Below are 22,568 nucleotides of genomic sequence, written 5' to 3'. Positions count from 1 at the left end.
CTTCAGATTTATTTAGCCATTGAATTTGTTCAAATAGATTTCAAAATTAAAAAGCAGGAGGCATCATTTTACTATATATTTCAAATATATAGACGGTTTCATCGGATGCAAGTGCGCTGACGCGATACACATCTGGATCCGAACTTTACTTCTGGTTTCATTTTTTTTAATGGTCTGACTAGTTGCTAAACTGATCTCTTGAACAAATGCCTCGTCGAAAATAACAGATGTTTTGGTTTCCTATGTAATCTACATGTTGTTTATTTTGCTTGTTATATAAATAAACTACGTTTAAAGAACTTTGTTGTTATTTATTCTTAGTGGAGTTTACCGGAAGTTACGTGCGGAACACGACAGCCGCTTTTTTATGTTTGTTATAGACGTTTCTTGTGTTTGGCATTTTTGTAAAGTAAAAACAATAATAATAATCAAAATAACAAAAGTCCTCTTTAAAAGGCAGAAAAAACTGTCACAGAATAAAATTATACATTCACCTAAAAGATTCACTCAAAAACATAAGCTCTTTTACTCAATGTGCATTCTTGTCTGTACTTGTGTTCTTGTGAATTTGTGAAAGGTCATCAGTCGGGGCCCAAGCGCTGTTCGGATTTCAGGTTCACATTAAATACCCGGATGTGTTTTGATCCGCCTCTTTTATCAAGAATGCATAAGGACTTACAACCAAGTTTCCCAAAAGGCATTTCGCATCAACTGCAATAGAGCAGAAACCCTGCATAATATTTAAAGTATTATTTGTTCTGTGTCATAAAGGATAGTTTTAAGAGCTGTTTAGGTGAGAACATAGATGTATAAACTATAAATCTGTGGTCAGTTAATAAAGATAGCACCTATTTACAAATTTACAGGCAATTTGAGGACGGACAGCGCTCATGTACACGCTGAGGGCAGCCTTACCTCTGCAAGACCTTCTGATATCTTGCTGTCTGATGTCAAACATGTAATATTCGCTTTGGATATTTCTAACTGGCAGTTTTTTGGTCTTATTTATTTATTTTTCTTCTTCGTTTGAAGTCTGTTATTACTTATTATCGTTTTAACTTTCATAACTTAAATCACATATAGATGCTTTCATTAGGTGCACACATGTTGTCGCGGTTAAGGGTCTGGGCAGAATTTAGTTTCCGATCTTAGTTTGTTTTATTGTCTAACTTGTTTGACTTGCATAAAATAGCAAATGTTTTGGTTTCCTAAACATGAGAGAAGATGGCGATCATGGATTACCGCTATATGAAGGGAGGTTTGAAAACCGATCTGTATTTAAGATTGTATAGATTATATAGTGCACATTTTACACAGTAACGTTAGCTCAGTGTAGTTTTTGATACGCTTTAGCTGATTTAAACTCAGGTAATCTACTTGTTGTTTATTTTGCTTCTTACCAGAAATAATGTACTCTAAAAGGACTTTGTTGTTAGTGATTGTTTGTGGAGTTTACTGGAAGTTATGTTCCACGAAAGACATTTATTTATGTTGTTACTGCTGAAAACGTCTATATTTTCTATCTAATTTTAACACTGTACTAATCACTGCCTTTGTACTTTTAACTTGATTTTTCCTTGTGTTTATTTCATGTTGTACAAATGTTTTTTTTATTATTGCTGTACTTTTATAATAAGTGGTTGTGTTTTTCATTTTATTTCATCTTGTATCAAATACATTATTTATAGCTAATCAGCATAGGCAGGTGTCGCCTGATCCACATACTTTTATATGTTCAAAACGAAAACACACAGGTTTTATGTAACATTTTATTTCATTGCAAAAATACATTAAAATAAGAATAGCTAGGGCTCCACGAGTAAATGACGACCTCAAGTACTCTGCTGTTTCATTTGCATTATATCAGGTCTATGTTTAATGTCCCGTACAAAGGATGCAAGTTCAAACTTTTTGTTTTTTTAGTTACTGAGAAACGGCCATAGAAATAAAACATCTGTAAAGCTCAGGCAGTCATGGTATAAAACAAGAGATCAGAGAGAGAATGAGGCTCAGTCACTTCTCTTCTGATAAGCATCAGGAAAAAATATAATGAAAGAACACAGTGATCTTCATGCCAATAAAAGCCCAGCATGAACTACCAGGAAAGATTTCTGCTACAACAGAGAGGTCGATGGCATTGTGTTTGTGTTCAATGATTTTGTTGTGAGTGAATATCGTAGCTCTCGCTGTTGTTTTCCATTTGAGCGAGTCAGCATGTCTGTCTTCAGTTCTAAGTGGGCGACCCACAGACAACACAAATTTAAGATTACCTTCAATCCTTCTAATAGAAGTCAAGTGCTATAGCATCACATGTATTGCCAATGCTTCGTATACTGCCATTGCATCGTTCCAGATGCTGTCTTTGCAAAAATCTCATTGAGATTTGGTTTGAGCTGATGTGCCAACTAATATTTCAGAGAAAAATGTTACAGCTCTTTCATAGCTAGGCAGAATTATTGGAGGTCTCAGTTATGTTACACTCACATATGTAATATTTATACATTTTATGTGCCTAGTAAAACAGAAACCAATGAGAGAGTATATACTGTATCTTAGCACAGGAATGTGTGTAAATGTGTGTCTATGATTGACAGGCAGGGGAACACCGGGCACAATGAAGTGTTGTTCCCCGCAAGGCAAACCCTGGCGAAACATGAAGTGACAAACACGACGTGACACAACCCCACCCTATTCTCCACGGCATCGTATTCAACTGATCTTTGTCTCTCTTACACACACTTGAATAATGGCAAGGAAAAACAAGTACAAACAGAAACAGAAACAAAAACACACACACACACACACACACACACACACACACACACGTGTTACCTACTGACCCAATGCCCTCGATCACATGAGACTAAATGGAAAGCAGCACATACACAATGTGACACATACATGTCTTTTACATATCATCTCAGAAGAAACACAATGAACAAGTAAAACCATCTGTTAACAGCAGATCATTATTCAATGCACTGAAAAAAATGATTCATTGAATTTAATAATTTTTTAAGGTAAGTGGTTGCAGTCGGTTTGGTTAAGCTACATTTAAACAAAAAAGATTAGTAACGTAATATAAAATATAAAACTTTTGTTTAAATGTAGCTTGGATAGATTGGTTGCAGCCACTTGCCTTGGAAAAATTGGTTAAATTCAATGAATCATTTTTTTCAGTGGGTAATAACAACACACTATCACAAAGCATACAACTACAGCAGAAGAACACAAATCCTACAGTCTGGTGTTAAGTGATATAAGAATCAAAAGATATTTAGGTTTTAATTACATTTGACTGAGCAGCTTCACTAAAGGTTACATACAGTAAAGGATTATCTTACATGTTCTTGGTATATGAACGATATAAAACCTACTGAGCTCTCCACTCCCTACATAGACAGCATAGTAGCTCACAAGTAACTGATTTAAACGCTCTCAATCGGCAACAATTCAAAATTAACCCTTTGTGAAGCACTCATCTTTGAAGAGGAATATAATAATGGGCTGCAACAACTAATAGATAAAATTGACAAAATAATCAATAATTAAATTGTTTGTCATTAGTTGGTCTGTGACATCACATGCTCCCGCACCACAGTCGGATTCATACAGTTTGAACTGTGCGCTTATAATTAAAGTTGGGCGCTGTTTCTTCATACAACACGAGCTGCACGTTGATCAGGTTTATCTTCTTCTTCTCACTGCGCAACCAGCTTCTTTAAAGGCAAGGCAGCATTGCTCAGACCGAAGCATTGCCAGGTCCTCTGCCTTTCGGCTGACTTCTGAATTAAACTACTTTTAAACTATTTCCGCAGGTTGATGTTTTTCTGCTGGCTAGAGATGAAGGATTTGGTTCATTAGTTGTTGGTATTTGGGCTGTGAATAATCATTGGGATGCTATTGGACTCATTTTGAGTGGCCATTGGGCTCGTTTTGTTTGTTTTGCAGATCTGGCAACCCTGACAGGACAATGATGGAAGATGACAAAAGCGCAAACGAACACTGGTTAATAAAGGTTTAATTTCCTTTAATATAAGTGAGTTTGTATTTGTGTAATTGTTGTTGGGTTTTTATAAATAAATCTTAAATTGTATATATCTGTTTTAAAGTAAGGGGGAAATCCAGGTTTTAATTACTGTAGCAACATATGTATATCACTTTCAAATCATAATGACTTATTTGTTTTAATAATAATGAATAATGTTAATTATTTTTGGAATGGTTTTCCGGACAGGGATTAGTTTAAACCAGGACTAGGAAAATATAACTAGTTTTAACAAAGATCCCTTAGAAAAAACATTACTGGTGTGCATTTTGAGGCAAAACAAAGGGCACTGATGTATTTTAAGATATGTCAGTGCAAGTTGTTTTCAGTTTGGACAGCTCTTACATTTGTTTTGGTCCAGGACTAGTCTAATCTGTGTCCGTGAAAAAACCCCAAAAAGGTCTAAAGTTAAAGATTAAAATTTGTTTATTAATCTGTGGCAATATTTCTTCACCAGCACATCCCTGAAGACTTGATTTGTTTGGTTTATTATTATTTTGACATAAAGATGTTTAACTATTTAAAAGCTGCAAAAACGTTTTTTTTTTTTTTTTAATTTAAGGCTTGAAAATTCAAAATCAAAGATTATATTAGTAAATCTCTATAGTAGTGTGTGGCTTTTGCCCTTTTAAAAGTACACTTCGTGAATAACCTAATTTACTGCCTTTTTAGTTAAAATGAGTGAAAAATCTAATTAAGTTAATTTATGTTTTTAACCGATTAGTCGATTCGTTAAAAAATTCTTGTCAGATTAATCAATTGTGAAAATAATTGTTAGTTGCAGCCCTAATCATTAAGCACGGTTATATACATTAAATGACCATTGTATCACTATCTGAAATAAACTGTCCCCTGCTCATCACTATGGTCCACTATTGCATGGGCTTTTTACTTGTAAGTACATATAGTTGATTATAGCTATAATAATGTGTAATTACATGCATGAGCTCTGAATTCAGAAGAGAATCAGGCATTCAGAAGGCAGATGGCTGCTTATATGACAAACATAAACACATAAACATTTATTTGGGTGTGTGTAAAGTAACCTCCTCTTCTTCTCGCCCACATTGACCCCCGTGTTAACAAACAGGAATCTGTCACATTCCTGGCAATGGAGAAGATCAGAGGAGTATTTGCAGAGCTCCAATTACATTTACAGCCCGCTGAAGACCTCAGGCCATTAGCACACAAGTATGTGTATCAACAGACACTCACACACACACACACACACACACACACAATATTTTTTGACAAATTTAAGATACTGTACTAGTTCACACACTCAGGCCATGCCCACAGAAACACTGGACAGAATACAGTATATGTGGACATGATCACCCGCTATTTGCTGCCAAATTCATGTAACACAATTTAGACAGAGGGAATTGACCCAATTGAAATTGATAAGGTGTAACCACTGATCTATATAAATGACTGGATTGTGCATGACTTCACAATTGTGAAGCCACCGCGTCGCCATATTGGTATACCCAAACATTCTATCAAATCAATGGACGTTATCAGATTTCAATGATAAAACATCACTTTACTAGTCTTCGTTTTTATATCTGAAGTTACCCTGTACATTATTACAACGCAAACGTCCTAAGCATGTATATTATTTACTGAAAATTGTACATTTTGCTTTTTAATCAGTTATTATACATTCATCTTAATTACAGTATCAGATCAGCGGCCGACCGCAGCATATTTAGTATTAATGACAAACATGCTCATTCTGAAATCTAAATAAATAATCATACTTTGTACCGTATGTGCATGCAATAATTTGCTGGTTTTGTAATTAGGTTAGCTGAACTTACAAGTTACGTAAACTTGTTTAAAGAAATAATGCTGACCATGTAGCTGAATGTCAAACAAAACTTTATTTATACCCGTGTCATCAACAGAAAGCAGCAGACACACTTTAACGTTTTTTTTTAGAATTCCATTATTCTGCCCGATTAAAACATAAACATTGCAAATAACACCAGAATTAACAATTAATTTACGTACACATATCCTAAAAATGAATCTTGTGTGACCAGTGGCGGTTCTAGACAAATTTCACTAGGGGGGCCAAGGAGGGGCCAGTGTTTTACTAGAGGGGCACATAAAAAATGGCAAAAAATTATATTTAAAGATTACAGGGGTGGTTACAGGAATTAGTTTAAGACAGGACTAGGCCTTAGTTTAATTAGGAAATAGCATTTGTTTCGTTTTGCTTTTTTTCTCCAAATAAAAATGACTAGTGACACAAGTTTTGTTCGTCTTTATAAACTCTATTATAAATGGAGCTTTTTGTTAATGTACAAAACTGAAATGGCATATTTTAAATTTAATTTATGCCTTAATGTAATAAAGCATAATAAAAATAAATGTAATGTATCATAATAAAAAGTAATGTAAAAATGTAATGTCTTGTTCATTCAGCAAAATAAAATATGACTGAATCAAGTCTTGTTTGATTATTATACAGTTTGTTCTTGTAGTGATTAGAAAACTAAAATGGAAAAATGGGGGGGGGGCATCAGGACTGCCTATGCATAGGGCCCGGGACCTTGTGCTACGCCCCTGGTCAGGGCACTGTGATTAGGGAGTCTGCCTTTACGCCAAACGTTAGTTACCTAAAAATTCCATGCAACGCAAAAACCAGTGAGCATCGATGATCACTATGTTCTCTTACGGAAATCATGTGACCTTTTCTAAAGCCCTCCAACAGAAAATCACGGGAGCCTACTCAATAAACTTTATGAAATGCAAACTTTATAAAGAAAACGTTTGTTTTAGTTTAAATATAAACACACATTGCTAGACAGTTTACTATGTACTATTTAAAAAGTTAGCGAGATGTTGGTTTTGCCGTTCGTTAATGAGTAACAGCTGTGAATGATGACAACGCGCTTAAGCAGCCACGTCACAGGAGAATAAGTGAACAGTGTCCGTGTCCCAATGTCAAGTGAGCTAGAGTCCTTACCAGTGCCCAAACCTGCATACACATTCACAACATCGGGAGATTGGGAACGAATTGAGACACTTGCCGAGCAGCACCCGCAGGCATCTGCAGTGGTTGGGTGCGGCGCTCTAATTTGGCCGTGTAGAACGTTGCATCGCATTAGTTCCGCTTTTTGCGCTCGCGTGTAAAATCTAAATAAATGTATACTTTTTTATTTGGTCAGCACGGGGTGTCCACAGGGGTGGCCAGGGACATGTCTACAGAGGCACGGGCCACCCTTGGCCTCCGTGTAGAACCGCCACTGTGTGTGACTGATACGCTGTAAAGCGGGTTAATTTATATCATGATTTTGAATGTAAGTCAATGACGCCCTCTGCCAGTTGGGTTTACCAAGATGGCCGCTTGAACTCTGCACTGGCTTCACCTCACGCTGTTACATTAGCGTTCTTTGCGCAATACAGTCGTTTATATATATCAGTGGGTGTAACTGGTCTTCCTCACAAGGTCAAATGAGTCCCTCATAACCTTATGGTTTGAGGAGTCATCGGCTGTGTGTGTGTGTGTGTGTGTGTGTGTGTGTGTGTGTGTGTGTGTGTGTGTGTGTGTGTGTGTGTGTGTGTGTGTGAGAGAACAGGCCACCAGTGACTTACTTGAGTTTTTTCTGAGGTTCTGTAAGGACTCCGGAACTGAGGCCAGGAGCCAATTTTCGTTTGCGTGGTCTGCCGGGACCTCGACGTGCAGGACTACGAGGATTCTCTTCTTTCCTAAAAGAAATTATGGTTTAAGAAATAGCCAATGTATTGATGTTCCAAATTTCTTTCTTTAGTGTTTTTTAATTTAAAAAAACAGTTCATAGTGATACTGTCAAGTTTCAAAAAGCACTATTAACCCTTGTGCATTGTTCAAATTTACTACCTTTCGTGTTGTTAGTGGATGAAAACATCCACTAAATTCAACGGCTATAAAAATGTATCGGATAAATATTTTTTCCAAATTTTTTATACATGGATTTGTTGATTAGCCTCAGTACTGATCAGAACTGACAAATCTTCGCAGAATTCAATGATTTTGGCTCTTTAATTGCCAAGTTTGTGGGTGGTGTCACTGATTTGGGGAAAAACACACACAAAACGACAGATTTTCAATGTAGGAGGTGATTGTAAACCGGATTTTTTAAAACCCTTTTCGCGGTCTTGGGTATGCCGGGGATTGGTGGGGACGTTGGCTTTGGGGCATTTTTGGTTTTTGTGTGGCATCAGTTTTGATTTTTTTCTCCCTCATTTATTGTTAGTGGCCGTTTTTGCCCCATTGACTTCCATTATAACCAAATTTTTGATTGCAGAGCTATGACACCTTTTTATCATGCATTTTTGAATGTTGGTGTTTTTTCCTTTTGCTAAGAGGTCAAATTAGTCATTTTTACTGTTGATCACCATGTGGCACTTTTAACCCTTTAGTAGCCCTGTGCAAAAACAAAGCTTAATTCTGGCTTTTACATTGTGTTTTATGGAGTATAACTCCATAATAAAAGCATATTTGTGTGTGTGTGTGTGTGTGTGTGCGTGCGTGCGTGTGTGTGTGTGCGTCATGTGCGTGCGTATGTGTGTGTATGTGCATGAAAAAGAGATATTCTGTAAAAATCTTCTCTGCATTAGACATTAGATTTATGAACATCATTATTATGAACACATAAGTGTTTAGTCATTCCAACAGGACTTGCAGCATATCACTTGGTGCTCTCTGCAAGTTTGTCTGGAGGGACAGCAACTCATGCACGAGGGAGGTGAAAAGCTGTTTAGGAGAAGGCTTTCCTAGAAGACCTGGGAAAATCTCTGCAGCAATATACGCACAACCGGCGCAACGTCATAGAATGTCTCTGAACAGGTTCACGCCCACTGGCCCATTGGCCAGAGGTGTCTTACCCGGACATTTACTCGTACCTCATCGAGTCAACAGGGAAGCAAGTGAATGATTTTACTTCGTATTTGAAAGTTACTTCGTATTTATTAATTATGTCTTTATATTTAGAGTAATGAGTGCACTTTTCCGTCGAGTCATACAACTAACTGGCTTAGCGATATTTCCAGCAATCACTGGATGGCGTTGTTACACAAATTTGACGCTGTGAGAATGAAAGGGACATGTTTTTATATTGACCAAATTAAATGTGTTAATGTATCTTTCGGGCTCTTTGGCAGGCAGGGTGGACAGATAAATACTCGACATGTTTAATCTGAGTGATTTCATAAGTTATTTACACCTGCCGCCTGTGTAAAAATGTTGCTTTGTTCCGCTATTTTGAATGGAAGCCAATGGAAGGGCTGCTTTTCTATCACCCAAAAAGGGGCGATGACGAAATTTACAGTCAAGTTCCCGGATGTGCCGGTAGTCCGTATTGAGGAGAGAGCATCACCCTTCCACACCAGTTGCTACTGAACTGGTGAGAGAGATTCAGTCTCCTGCAGCTGTCTCTCCAGACACAAATCCACAGACACCAGCAGGCACCAGCAGCTCAGGAGTGAAGAGGGGAACATGCAATTGGTGCAAAGAACAAACATGTCAGCACGTGCATCTGTTGTGGTGGACACACTTGTGGAGAGCACCGGGTGGTGTGCTGCAGGTCCTGCTGGAAATACTGAACACACACACCTGCACACATACACACTAAAAGTTAGTTTGATTGTTTAGTTCTCCATCCATTCTCTACTCTTGCTTCATTGTTCAATTTATTTGAAGTTGTTTTTGTGTTCATAATAAATGATGTTCATAAATCCGATGCAGAGAAGATTTTTACAGAAAATCTTTTTTGCACGCAAACACACACACACACACACACACACACATTCTGGTTTCCATGTTTTGTGGGGACATTCCATAGGCGTAATGCATTTTATACCGTACAAACTGTATATTCTAGTCCCCTAACCTACCCCATTCCCTAACCCCAACCATCACAGAAACCCTTCTACTACTTCACATTTTCAAGAAACATCATTCTGTTTGATTTATAAGCTTGTTTCCTCATGGGGACATCAAAATGTCCCCACAAGGTCACAAAAACACTGGTATTCCTATCTTACGTGATAATTACCAGGTACACACACACACACACACACACAATAATATGCTTTTATTATGGAGTTATACTCCATATAACTCAATGTACAAGTCAGAAATTAAGCTTTGTTTTTGCACAGAGCTACTAAAGGGTTAATAGTGCCACATGGTGATAAACTGTAAAAATTACAAATTTGACATCTTAGCAAAAGGAAAAAACACCAACATTCAAAAATGCATGATAAAAAGGTGTCACAGCTCTGCAATCAAAAAATGTGGTTATAATAGAAGTCAATGGGGCAAAAACAGCCACTAACAATAAATGAGGGAGAAAAAAATTAAAACTGATGCTACACAAAAACTAAAAATGTTTCAAAGCCAATGTTTTTACCAATTTTTGACATGTCCAAGACTGTGAAAAAGGTAAACAAAAATCCAGTTTATCACTTTCTATATTGAAAATCTGTGATTTGGTGTGTGTTTTTTCCCGAATCAGTGACACCACTTATAAACTTGGCAATTAAAGAGTTAAAATCATGACATTTTTGTGAAAAGTTGGTAGTTTTGATCAGTACTGAGGTTTATTAACAGATTTATGAAAAAAAATTAAATTTGGACAAAATATTCATCTGATACATTTTTAGAACCGTTGAATTTAGTGGATGTTTTCATCCACTAACAACCCGAAGGGGTAGTAAATTTGCCCACGGTATAGACCAGTTCAAATGATGTAAACAACACTGGTCCAGAGACACTTCCTGTTACAGTTTGTGACGGTTATTTTTTTATTTGACATATATTATTATCTTTAAGATGTTTGTTTAACTTCAGTTAATTCAGGTTTATATGTTCTGTTGGTTTATTTTATCCCAACGTTTATCTAGTGTTAAAAAACGGAAACAGGAAGTGCTTCTGGACCAGTGTTGTTTTACATCTCTTGAAATGGTCTATATCGTTGAGTTTTTTTTACATTTCAAAGCATTTTATTAAAATATATGTAAATATAAGATTTGTCACCAAAAATCATTCAATTTGATAAAACAGAGAAAAGGTTGTTGTTGTGATGAGGCAGAGACGAGTGAGGATCCAAGTGCAGTTTAAAGTAAATTTAATATAAAACAAGAAACAGACAGGCAGGCAAAACACAGAGCAAAACTGAAACAACATTAACCAACAACTAGCAACAGGGAAGTGAACAAACAGTGTATATATGTAAAACAAGAACCAATCACAAAGCAGAGACAATGAGTAAATATGACAACACACGAGAGGGAATAAATGAGTCTAATGAGTGTCCATGGTAACTAACAAGTGGGCGGAGCAAACAATCAACAATGGGGAAAACAGCAGACAGAAACACAGGGCAAAACACAGACAGAATCATTACAGAACCCCCCCCCCCCAAGAGCGGCTTCCAGACGCTCCCTGAGCTGGAATGAAATAGTCCAGGTGCAACAGGGGTGGGAGGGTGGGTAAAGTTCATGTGGCGGAGGATCGAGTGAAGTCAGCAGAGCAGGTGGCCAGGGCAGTGCAGGTAGAGCAGGTGGCCATGGCGGTGCAGGTAGAGCAGGTGGCCATGGCGGTGCAGGTAGAGCAGGTGGCCAGGGCGGTGCAGGTAGAGCAGGAAGCCAGGGCGGTGCAGGTAGAGCAGGAAGCAGGGCGGTGCAGGTAGAGCAGGAAGCCAGGGCGGTGCAGGTAGAGCAGGAAGCCAGGGCGGTGAAGGTAGAGCAGGAAGCCAGGGCGGTGCAGACAGAACTGACGGCCGAGGCGGATCAGGTGAATCAGATGGCCCAGGTGAATCAGACGGCCCAGGTGAATCAGACGGCCCAGGTGAATCAGACGAATCAGACGTTTCTGGTGAATCAGGTGAATCAGACGTCTCCGGTGAATCAGCCATCATGCGAACAGGCTCGGGACTTGGCGAAGACAGGACTGGACTTGACAGGCTTAGCGTGGTGCATTCGGGCGTCCATGGCTGCTCTGGTTCGGCATCCCACGGACCCCGATGCCTACTGCCCCCCCCCACAAAATATTTAGGAGCGGCGTCCACCTCAACCCTGGTCATGGTGAGAGAGGACCCGCCCAACAATAACGCAAAGTTAACATAGTCCACGAAAGACCCCACTTCACGGGTATCAGGCATTAAATACTTGATATTGTCCTCCAGACCCTGGCGGAAAATGTCCTTTAGTGCTTTATCCCCAAAATCCACTCGGTTAGCGAGGTCCAAAAACAAGGGATGGCTGACCAAAACAGTCGTTCCGAAGCTTTGCGAGATCCCGAAGCGCAGATGTGTCAAAACACTGATCCGAAGCGTGATTTAAAACACCCATGTCACGTGATGACCAAACGAAGCCTCGAAGTGTTTCACTAAGTGTTTCATCAGGTGTGGTCAGCCGAATCAGCGTTTGATTGGCACGGTCGGGAACAGACAACACAATCGCACATCTGTATAAAAGTGAAATAAACGCATATTGACCTTGTGGGTTTTGTGAGAGGAGTTTTTCAAAGGCTGGAGAAATTATCTGTAAAAAAGAAGTAGGCTAAATCCTTCCACACACAGCAGATATTTATATGTGACATGGTGGCTTGATATATTTTATTAATTTCTTATTGTTTATGTGGTATTTATCTCTATTCAATTTATTTATTAAATAGACCAGCTTATAGTTATTGACAATGATGAGCCTAAAAGCTCATGTAGTTGTCAAACAGATGTTAAAACAACAACAAAAAAATATGTAACTTCATTGTGACGACGGTAAAAGTAATGCGTTTCCCAGGGTTCGATCCAAAGGGTTATTGTATGAGAGTCGACGACACTATCCACTCTCCCATCCGATCACTTGTGTCAATCAATCAACATGTGGGATACAATTTGTCAGTGATCGTCTAAAACCTTGTCAAGGCTGCGCTATGGCTATACGTGCAAATGACCACTAGGTGTCACTGTGGAGGCGGTTTCGAACTATGTTTCGAAGCCTCGACACAATTGATTCAACTGTTTCAGTGTTTTACGAAGCCTCGCTCTGCCCATCACTACCAAAAACACCTCCACATATTCCTCAATTGGGGAATCTTCCTGGCATAAACAAAAAAGAATGTCTGCGGGATCCATAGTGGCTAGTTGTTCTGTTGTGATGAGGCAGAGACAAGTGAGGATCCAAGTGCAGTTTAAAGTAAATTTAATATAAAACAAGAAACAGTTAAACAGACAGGCAGGCAAAACACAGAGCTAAACTGAAACAACATTAACCTACAACTAGCAAAAGGGAAGTGAAAAAACAGTGTATATATGTAAAACAAGAACCAATCACAAAGCAGAGACAATGAGTAACTATGACAACACACGAGAGTGAATAAATGAGTCTAATGAGTGTCCATGGTAACTAACAAGTGGGCGGAGCAAACAATCAACAATGGGGAAAACAGCAGACAGAAACACAGGGCAAAACACAGACAGAATCATTACAGTTGTGGCCAAATTAAGAGTTAAAAAAAACCCTCTAGTGGATGAAAACATCCCCAACAACACATAAGGGGTTTTCACACTGCGCTTAACCCTGGGTTATCTTCATTCTAAACCCCGCTTTTAACCCTGGGTTAAGGAGCGTTTCACACCTGTAATTTGAAAGCGGTGTTAGCACCGCTTTTTACCCAGGGTTATGAAACCCTGCTCCGGAGCAGGGTTAGCACCGCATTTGTGGTGTTAACCCCACATTGTGGTGCCAAACGCATGCAGTGTGAAACGAAGCAGGGTTAGAATGTTATGACCCTAATTAAACACAGCTGAAGTAGCTAATCAAGGCTTGATAATTACAGACAGGTGTGTTGAAACTGGGTTGGAGACTCCTGACCCAGGGTTTAGGAATGCACAGTGTGAAACGTGCAAATATTGAATACCCAGGGTTATCTCTTAACCCCTGGTTAAGTTTGAACAGTGTGAAACATGAAAAAAATAACCCAGGATTCCGTTAACCCTGGGTTTAGAATAACCCAGGGTTAACAATTTCAGGTGTGAAAAGCCCTATAAGGGTTAAAACAAAGAAAGTAAAAAAAAACACGTCATTGAAATGATTGAAACTGACCATCTTCACCTCTACGTTTTTGCATCCAGAATTTAAAAAATGGTGCTTTGCATTTAGTACGTAGGGGAGAGTGTGGATGAAAGTACCATTTTTCATTAAAATTTTATTTTAAAAGCTAATGTTATAGAGAGAGATATATTTTTGCTGTGCTCAATAACTCACAAGTGTGGTCTATCAATATCAGGTGGAATTTTGAACAAATGTAAAACAATTTCAGTATAATTTCACTTTAAACATAGGGAGAGCATTGTTACTCTTGACCCTGTCAGCAGGGACGGAAGTAACACACAGGTGGGTCAAAGTAACACAACAAAACAAGATAGATTTTTGTGTTACATTTGTTTGTATTAAATATACATGACTATGACCTCGTTAATATGTAACTGCAAACATATTTTTTCATTTTTCTTTGTAAAAACTAATGAAATTACATTTTCATTTTAAATTTCAGTTTTATCAAATGTTTCAAAAGCAACCGACAGTGCAAAGAGAAGTGAAACTTCAGGATATGTTAGAGCACTAAATAACCTGCAGATTAATCAGTACTGTAACATATGAAACCAGACCACGCGTTATAAGAAATAGTGACAGCTTTAGGAATTTACTTTTTGGATCAACACGCAGAAAGTGGTGAGTAAATAATGCGATATTTGTCAGCTCTGTCAAAGTTGGTTTAGGTGTGTGCTAAAGATGCTGTCATAGTTTGGGATACAAATGTTATCAGGGCTCTGAGAAAATCAAATGACTTTTGTTTTTGCATCAGTTTCATCAACAAATAGTTTATTTGTGTGGACACAAATGGAAACAGCAGAAATGAACATTAAGTAGGTGCAACAACATTGTGAAATCTCATGTGTTGAGGTCTGCATAAAGGGTTAAATGAGTTATAGTGATGGTAAACATCGTCTCTAAACTGGTGCTTACTGGTGATCATGTTTTCGCTGAAGTTTGGCCAGTTCTTTCTGTTTCTCTTTATATTGTTGTTGCAGCTCTGCAAGCCTCATCCTCATGGCCAGCTCCTGTCCATCCATACTGTCAATAGCACCTTTCACTGGACAAACCTTGAGCAAACAAACAAAAAGCCCCCCTTCCTTAGGTCAATGGTTCCAGTCTTGGGCCATGTTTACATGACAACAATATTGTGAAAACTGAAAAATTTCACGTACACATGACAAACACTGTCAAAAAGATCAGCATGTTTTAGAAATCCACAAAGACGACTAAACATTGCACATTAAAACTCACATACTGTTGTGTAAAGGGGCCCAAGAAAAAGATTACAGCTCTCAGCTAATGCGTTTCTTCCAATTATTAATCTATAAGTACAAAAAACACGTATGTGATACCGGTTCATGCCGTGGTGTCCAGCTGCATTTTCGGCGTAGGTTGAGAGTTCTTCGAGAGGGATACTGCTTCTCAGCATCTTTAGTGCTGTTCTCCCCTGAGTCCAATTCAAGGGCACGGGCTGTTGCCAAAGTAGCAAGACTCTGTAGGTCGAAAATCCATTGCTCCTCTCCTTTAATAAAATATAATACAGGACAGGAATACTTATTATATTAATTTCCAGATATCAGGTTGTTCTTCTTTAACATTTTGCTTGGTGGGATACAGTATCTCTCAAGAGAGATGCTTTTAACAAATAAAATATGTAAGCCTGACAGAAAACAATCCAAACCAATTTAAATTTGATAAGTATTTTTTTATTTATTTAAAGCTAGTTTAATAAATTGGCTTTCGCTATCAAACACTACTAGTATTAAAACGAGGGAAGCATTTGAACAAAATAATGTAAATGGTTCAAAATGAAAGCGCCATTGCTCTTTAGTAAGACAAAGCAACAAATCAACTTGTCCCAAAAATGTCCTGTATCAATGGGGAAGACAATCTACAACTACTGGAGGTAACACACGCAATTAGGGATGTCCCGATCGGGTTTTTTTGCCCTCGAGTCCGAGTCCGAGTCATTTTATTTTGAGTATCTGCCGATACCGAGTCCCGATCCGATACTTCTATAATACATAAAAAAGAATAAAGAAGAGCGAAAAAACAGATCCAGAATGTTCCTTATGTCATGCCCCTCGCATTGCTGTTTCTGTGTGGAGTCAAAAGAGTCTAACTCTGTGCCAGCGCATAACTTTAGATGTGTTAAAAATAATTAGAATATATATAGTATATGTACAGGGGTTAAATTGGGATTTTTTGTGGGGAGGCTTTGTTGGGAGGGAGGGTTTGAGGGGTAGTTATGCGCTGGCACAGAGTTAGACTCTTTTGACTCCACACAGAAACAGCAATGCGTGCGGCATGACATAAGGAACATCCTGGTTCTGTTTTTTTTCGCTCTTCTTTATTCTTTTTTATGTATTATAGAAGTATCGGATCGGGACTCGGTATCGGCAGATACTCAAAATAAAATGACTCGGACTCGGACTCGAGGGCAAAAAAACCCGATCGGGACATCCCTACCAGTTACGCACATTCTTGACAAATAATAGTACATATGAAAAGTTCCAATCAGGATTCAGGCCCCACCATAGCACAGAGACAGCGTTGCTTAGAGTTACAAATGACCTCCTATTAACATCCGATCGTGGTGAAATCTCAATTCTTATATTATTAGACCTTAGTGCAGCCTTTGACACAATAGATCATACAATCTTACTCAATAGACTAGAAAACTATGTTGGTATCAGTGGTCAGGCGCTAGCCTGGTTTAGGTCGTATCTAACCAATCACTATCACTTTGTTTATGTAAACGAGGAAGAGTCATATCACTCCCTGGTTAAATACGGTGTACCGCAGGGATCGGTTTTAGGTCCTATCCTGTTCTCGTTATACATGTTACCTCTAGGAGACATTATCAGGAAACATAACATAAGTTTTCACTGCTATGCGGATGATACCCAGCTTTACATCTCCTCACATCCCAGCGAAACACACACGTTTTCTAAGCTAACAGACTGCCTTAGCGATGTTAGTGACTGGATGGCACATAACTTTCTTAAGCTGAACTCCAATAAGACAGAGATACTTATTATTGAACCGAATCGCTACAAACATAATATGTCAGATTACAAGTTGCACATAGATGGCTGCACTGTGGTGCCATCTTCCACGGTTAGGAACTTAGGTGTGATGTTCGACAGCAACTTATCCTTCGATAGTCATATCGCCAACGTCTGCCGCACAGCATTCTTCCATCTTAGAAATATCTCGAAAATACGCCATATACTGTCTACATCTGACGCAGAGAAGCTTATCCATGCTTTTATGACCTCTAGAATAGACTATTGTAACTCGCTACTCGGGGGATGCCATGCAAATCAAGTAAACAAGCTTCAGCTAGTTCAAAACGCTTCCGCAAGGGTACTTACTCGATCTAAAAAGTACGACCACATAAGCCCAATTCTGGCATCTTTACACTGGCTACCAGTTAAATATCGTGATCGTAACACGGTGAAAGACGGTGAGCCACGCTCTCCTCGGGACTCGGTCGTGAAGCCAATGCTGAAGCGGTCTCATATGCAGCAAACCGAGCGGTGTCACAGCCACGGCTGCTGCCATATGCCCCAGGAGTTTCTGAAATTATTTCAGAGGGACCGCAGTCTTGCCCGAGAACGTATTCAAGCAAGCCAGAATCGACTGAACGCGCGCCTCCGTGAGACGTGCTGTAAGATTAACCGAATCCAATTCCATGCCAAGAAAAGAGATCTTCTGTGTAGGGCACAGTTTGGTCTTTTCTCGGTTGACCTGAAGACCGAGACGGGTGAGGTGTTTGAGCACCCGATCTAGGTGAGTGCAAAGCATTTGACGCGACTGTGCTATAATGAGCCAATCATCGAGATATGCCAAGATGTGAACACCGCTCTCTCTGAGGGGCTTTAAAGCCCCCTCTGCGACTTTCGTGAAGACGCAGGGAGAGAGCCCGAATGGTAAGACTTTGTACTGATATGCTCGACCCTCGAACGCAAAGCGGAGAAACGGCCTGTGTCGCGGGAAGTATTGAGACATGAAAGTACGCGTCCTTCAGGTCGATGGCTGCAAACCAATCCTGTGGGCGAATGCATAGAAATATGCTTTTCTGCGTAAGCATTTTGAATGGTATCTTGTGAAGTGCTCGATTCAGAATGCGCAGATCCAGGATCGGTCGCAACCCGCCGCTTTTCTTGGGTACGATAAAGTAAGGGCTGTAAAACCCTGACCTCATCTCGGCTGGAGGAACCGTGTCTTTCGCCAATAAGTATTACGTGCGCATCGTCGGGTTTCACTATAGTGAAACAAATGCTCGTAAATTTGGGAGGTCACCGGGCGAATTGTATCGAATAGCTGAGACGGATCGTGCGTAAAAGCCAACGTGACGGACGGGGAAGTTGCTGCCAAGCTTCCAGATACCGGGCGAGGGGAAGTAACGGCACAATCGTAGTACCCGCGGCAAGCGGAACAGCAGTGCTCGATGACGCGCTCTCTTGGGCTGCATTGACATGTGTATTGTGTGAATGAGCACTCACCTGACTCCGCTGATGGATGGCTGCGCGGGGAAGACTCTGATGAAGAAGTCTCAGTGCGTTCGACACATCCGCTGGTGAGAGAGGAGAGGGAGGACGTAGGGTTATGAGCCCATCAGTCACCCCGACTGCCTCTGAAGACCTGGAGGAGGAAAAGGAATTCGCTCTTTTTGTGGTTTTGTGGGTGCCGGCTGAAAAGCCGGCGGAACGGAAATTAATGAAAACCAAAGATTCCCCACCCGATCCTCCTCCGGGGGGGGGGTGTGGTGCATTCACCATCTCCCGAAGAGCAATCCCCTCCACCTCCAGGTCGCCCGTCTCAGGGCCGCTTAGATTTATGCTTTCCACCAGGCTTAGCGGGCTGAGCGGGTGGGGTGGGCTGCTGACGGCCGGTTCCTTGCTTCCTAGGATGGCCCCGATGAGGAACAGAGGCGGCCACCGCTGCAGGACGCCCTCGGCGAGGGGCAGACTGAGGTGCCGACGTCGACGGGGCAGGTGTTGGCTTATTCCGACGCGGCATGATGTTGGCAAGAGCCTCAGTCTGCTTCTGGGTGGCTGAGACTTGCTGTGCAAAATCTTCTACTGCCTCGCCGAACAGGCCGGCCTGGGAGACCGGAGCATTCAAGAGCCGGGTCTTGTCGGCATCTCTCATGTCCGCCAGGCACAGCCAGAGGTGGCGCTCCTGGCCCGCCAAGGTGGACATAGCATGACCGACGGCTTGTGCGGTGGTCTTGGTGGCACGTAGCGCCAGATCCGTAGCCGCACGCAGGTCTTTAAAGACCGTCGAATCGTGACCTTCCTCGTGCAGGTCCTTTGGAGCCTTAGCCTGATGAACCTGCAACAAATGTATGGCTGAGGCTGCCTCCCCACAAGCCTGGTACGCAGACTCCGTCAGGGCTGACGGATGTCTGCAGACTTGCGAGAGAAGGGTAGGATGGCCCTTCCAGTAGGAAACGCCGGCAGGACACAACTACCGAACGCTCCACTGTCGGGATACCGGCATACCCTTTAGCAGCCCCGCCATCGAGGGAGGTGAGGGGTGATGGCTAATGCGGACGGTTCCGGGAGGAAAACAGGGTTTTCCACGTCAGAGTCAGCTCATCATGCACCTTGGGAAAGAAAGGTACCGGTGGGGAAGACTGTGAAGCCCGTGCAGCCACAAAGTACCAATCATCTAGGCGGGACAGTACGGGAGGGGTAGGAGCTCTCCACTCCAACCCGACCGCCTCCGCAGCCCGACCGAGCATGGCTGTCATCTCCGGGTCGAGATCAGGAACCGCAACCCTTCCCGAAGGAGGGAGAGGATCCGGATCAACGTCCGAAAATGACGGTGCCCCCTCCGATGTTACGACAGATATAGAATCCTCGGGAGGCCCGACGGAGGTAGAAAGCAACGCAGAACGCGCGCTCTCCGTCTCCATCGGAACCTCAGATGGTTGCGGATCCGGTGGCTGAGTTCCCGGAGAAACGCCACAAGACCCCGCAGATCCGCAAGAGTCAAGCTCTCGCAAGCGGAGCATGTCCCTTCCACGAAAGCCGCCTCAGCGTGCTGGAGACCCAGACACGAGAGACAACGATCGTGTCCATCACGAGGACCCATATATTTGCAGCATCCAGAAGTCGAACACGGATGGAAAGACATCTTTAAAAAGACGCTTAATGCCCGTGAGCAGTGAACGGCTGTCTTTAAAAAGACGCGAGTTCAACTGCAGCTCTTTTAGGGAAATCACTCTTTCAGATGTGTAGTTGATGAACGAGCGATCATGAAGATCAAAGGTGGTGGAAACACTACGCGAGCCCCGCTGTGGTGCCTTCGCCCAACCAACTAGCACGCACAGATCTATTCCAAAAGGTAAGAGAGCAGCTTCTCGTGAGCAGTTTAGTCTGCCAGCTTTCAAAGCTAAAAAGCTGATTTGATAACTGCACCTGCCGCTCATTAAATACCTGTGCGGCGGGGCGGCGCCGGCAGATGCAATTATCTGCATGCCAAGTTCATTGGCGTTTTAAAGGTTTCTCGAAGCAGATAGGTCACCCGCGAAGCGGTTCCCAATTCCCAATTCGTCGGTCACGACGTGACGTCATAGTGACTGACTGAAAGGGAACTACCTAAGCAGTGCAGAGGTGTATAATACTTAATTATTTTAGTTACATTTTCCAAGCATCTATGCTTTATCAGAGTGTTTGTCTTGGGAAAAAATTTACTTTTCTTTACTAAAAAATGTTCACTACATTCTAAAGCATAAAATCATACTGTGTATTCATTATATATTGCATATTAAAATTGATTTAATGCCTAATTACATGAAAATTGTGTACTTTTACTTTAAAAATTGTGTACTTTTACTTAAAAGTACGAAAAAAAAATTTACTTAAGTAAAAGTACAAAAAATTACTAGATGTTTAATGTACTTAAATATTAAATATAAACCAAAAACTTGAAATTATGAAATGTAGTGGAGTAAAAATTATGATAATATGTTTTGGAATGTTTGTTTTCCAAAGAAAAACACTAATAAAATACGAATAATTGAAAATTTACTTTTATGTAGAAAGTAAAAATGCTTAAGTACTATACAACTCTGAGGCAGTGTAGTAGTTTTCTAGATTTAGTATTTAGATAGTAAAGTTTGAAATTAAATGCTATTTTATGTTTTTCACTATTATGTTAATTTATCTATGAGATAGAATAGAAGATATAGAATAGATAGATCAATTTTTGACTAAATTGACTAATTCCCCGCCAGTCTTTTTTTTTAAAGTTGCCTGCCAGCATTTTTCGTGATTTTCACAAAAGTTTCACAAATTGCCTTAAAGAAAAATTTTCTTCTATATATATATTGATATATTTTTTTTACATGTTTCCTGTATTTTCTGTTTGTATCTTAATAAAATAGATTGAAAAATAAATATGAATGGACATTAAAACTTCTAAAACAACTATGGATGGACATTAAAACTTCTAAACAACAAGTCTGGTGGTGGTGGCCTAATGCTACATACACACCAAACGCGGGACATCGCGTTACTCGCTCTAGATTACTGGCAGGATTTAACTTCGTGTCATGCACATTTTTCGCTCGAGTTGAATATTTTCAACTTGGGTGAAGATGCGTTTGTCGAAAAGCACGTGTTTTCACGGCAAACACGCCGCCCATATCGCATCATTCGCATTGCCCCACGCGAGGATGCGTCTGATCACATCTTTGCATTTACTTTGTATGTAATCTACTCGCTCAAATCGTTGAACTCATATCTGGTGTGAACCCACAGTAAGACTTTTGCACAGTACTGTTTAAACAATCACAAATATATATACAAATATAGTATATACAAATATATCAAATGAAAGAACACACCCTCTGCCTCCAAACAAACAAACAAAACTGGAATAAAAAGATTCATCCTATCTTCAATTGTTCTCTTTTTATAACCTCTTGAATTTGGGTAGTTTTTTTCCAAATTTACCAAATATTGAGCAAAAAGCTGAAATAATTGAATTTTTTTAAAAGGAATTTTGTTAGAGATCAGATTCAGAACGATTATTAAAACATACATGGAGTTTAAAATTAATGAAATTCATTTTTGCCTCAGTTATGTTATAAATTGGGTAAGAGTCCAACCTCCTGGATTACATATTACTGTCAAAACTGGTCAGAAAAGGGTAATGTTTTCTCTTAATTGACGAGATAACTCACCAATGGCGGGGAAAGAGTTAACATTTTAGGTCATTTTACATGATTAAGGGGCTGATCACACCAAAAGGGTTTAAATGCCTGGAAATGCAAGGCACGCCGCACTGGCTTTTTTGGTCACTTTAAAAAAGAGCAGTGTGGCGTGTTTTTTATATTGCTAGGCAACCACCGAGGCAGCTATCCTGTCAATCAAATATTGAAGCATAAGCACTCTTTTGCTGTTAA

General features: G+C 40.3%; 1 protein-coding gene across 5 annotated transcripts in view; it reads right to left on the bottom strand.

The window, feature by feature from the left end:
- Nucleotides 1-22,568, bottom strand: part of bahcc1a (BAH domain and coiled-coil containing 1a) — a 175,966-nt gene that overhangs the window by 60,688 nt on the left and 92,710 nt on the right. For all 5 annotated transcript variants that reach the window (XM_055183741.2, XM_073856809.1, XM_073856808.1 and 2 more), the window contains 3 exons: nucleotides 15,496-15,665; nucleotides 15,074-15,210; nucleotides 7,655-7,768 (listed from right to left, as the gene is read on the bottom strand). In XM_055183741.2, the coding sequence (XP_055039716.2) occupies nucleotides 7,655-7,768; nucleotides 15,074-15,210; nucleotides 15,496-15,665 (421 nt within the window). The remainder of the gene's footprint in view (nucleotides 1-7,654; nucleotides 7,769-15,073; nucleotides 15,211-15,495; nucleotides 15,666-22,568) is intronic.

This window comes from Misgurnus anguillicaudatus, chromosome 19, assembly GCF_027580225.2.
Source record: "Misgurnus anguillicaudatus chromosome 19, ASM2758022v2, whole genome shotgun sequence".
NCBI lineage: Eukaryota > Metazoa > Chordata > Actinopteri > Cypriniformes > Cobitidae > Misgurnus > Misgurnus anguillicaudatus.
The sequence above is the reverse complement of the archived record's forward strand: the minus strand, read 5'-3'. Positions and strand labels throughout refer to the sequence as shown.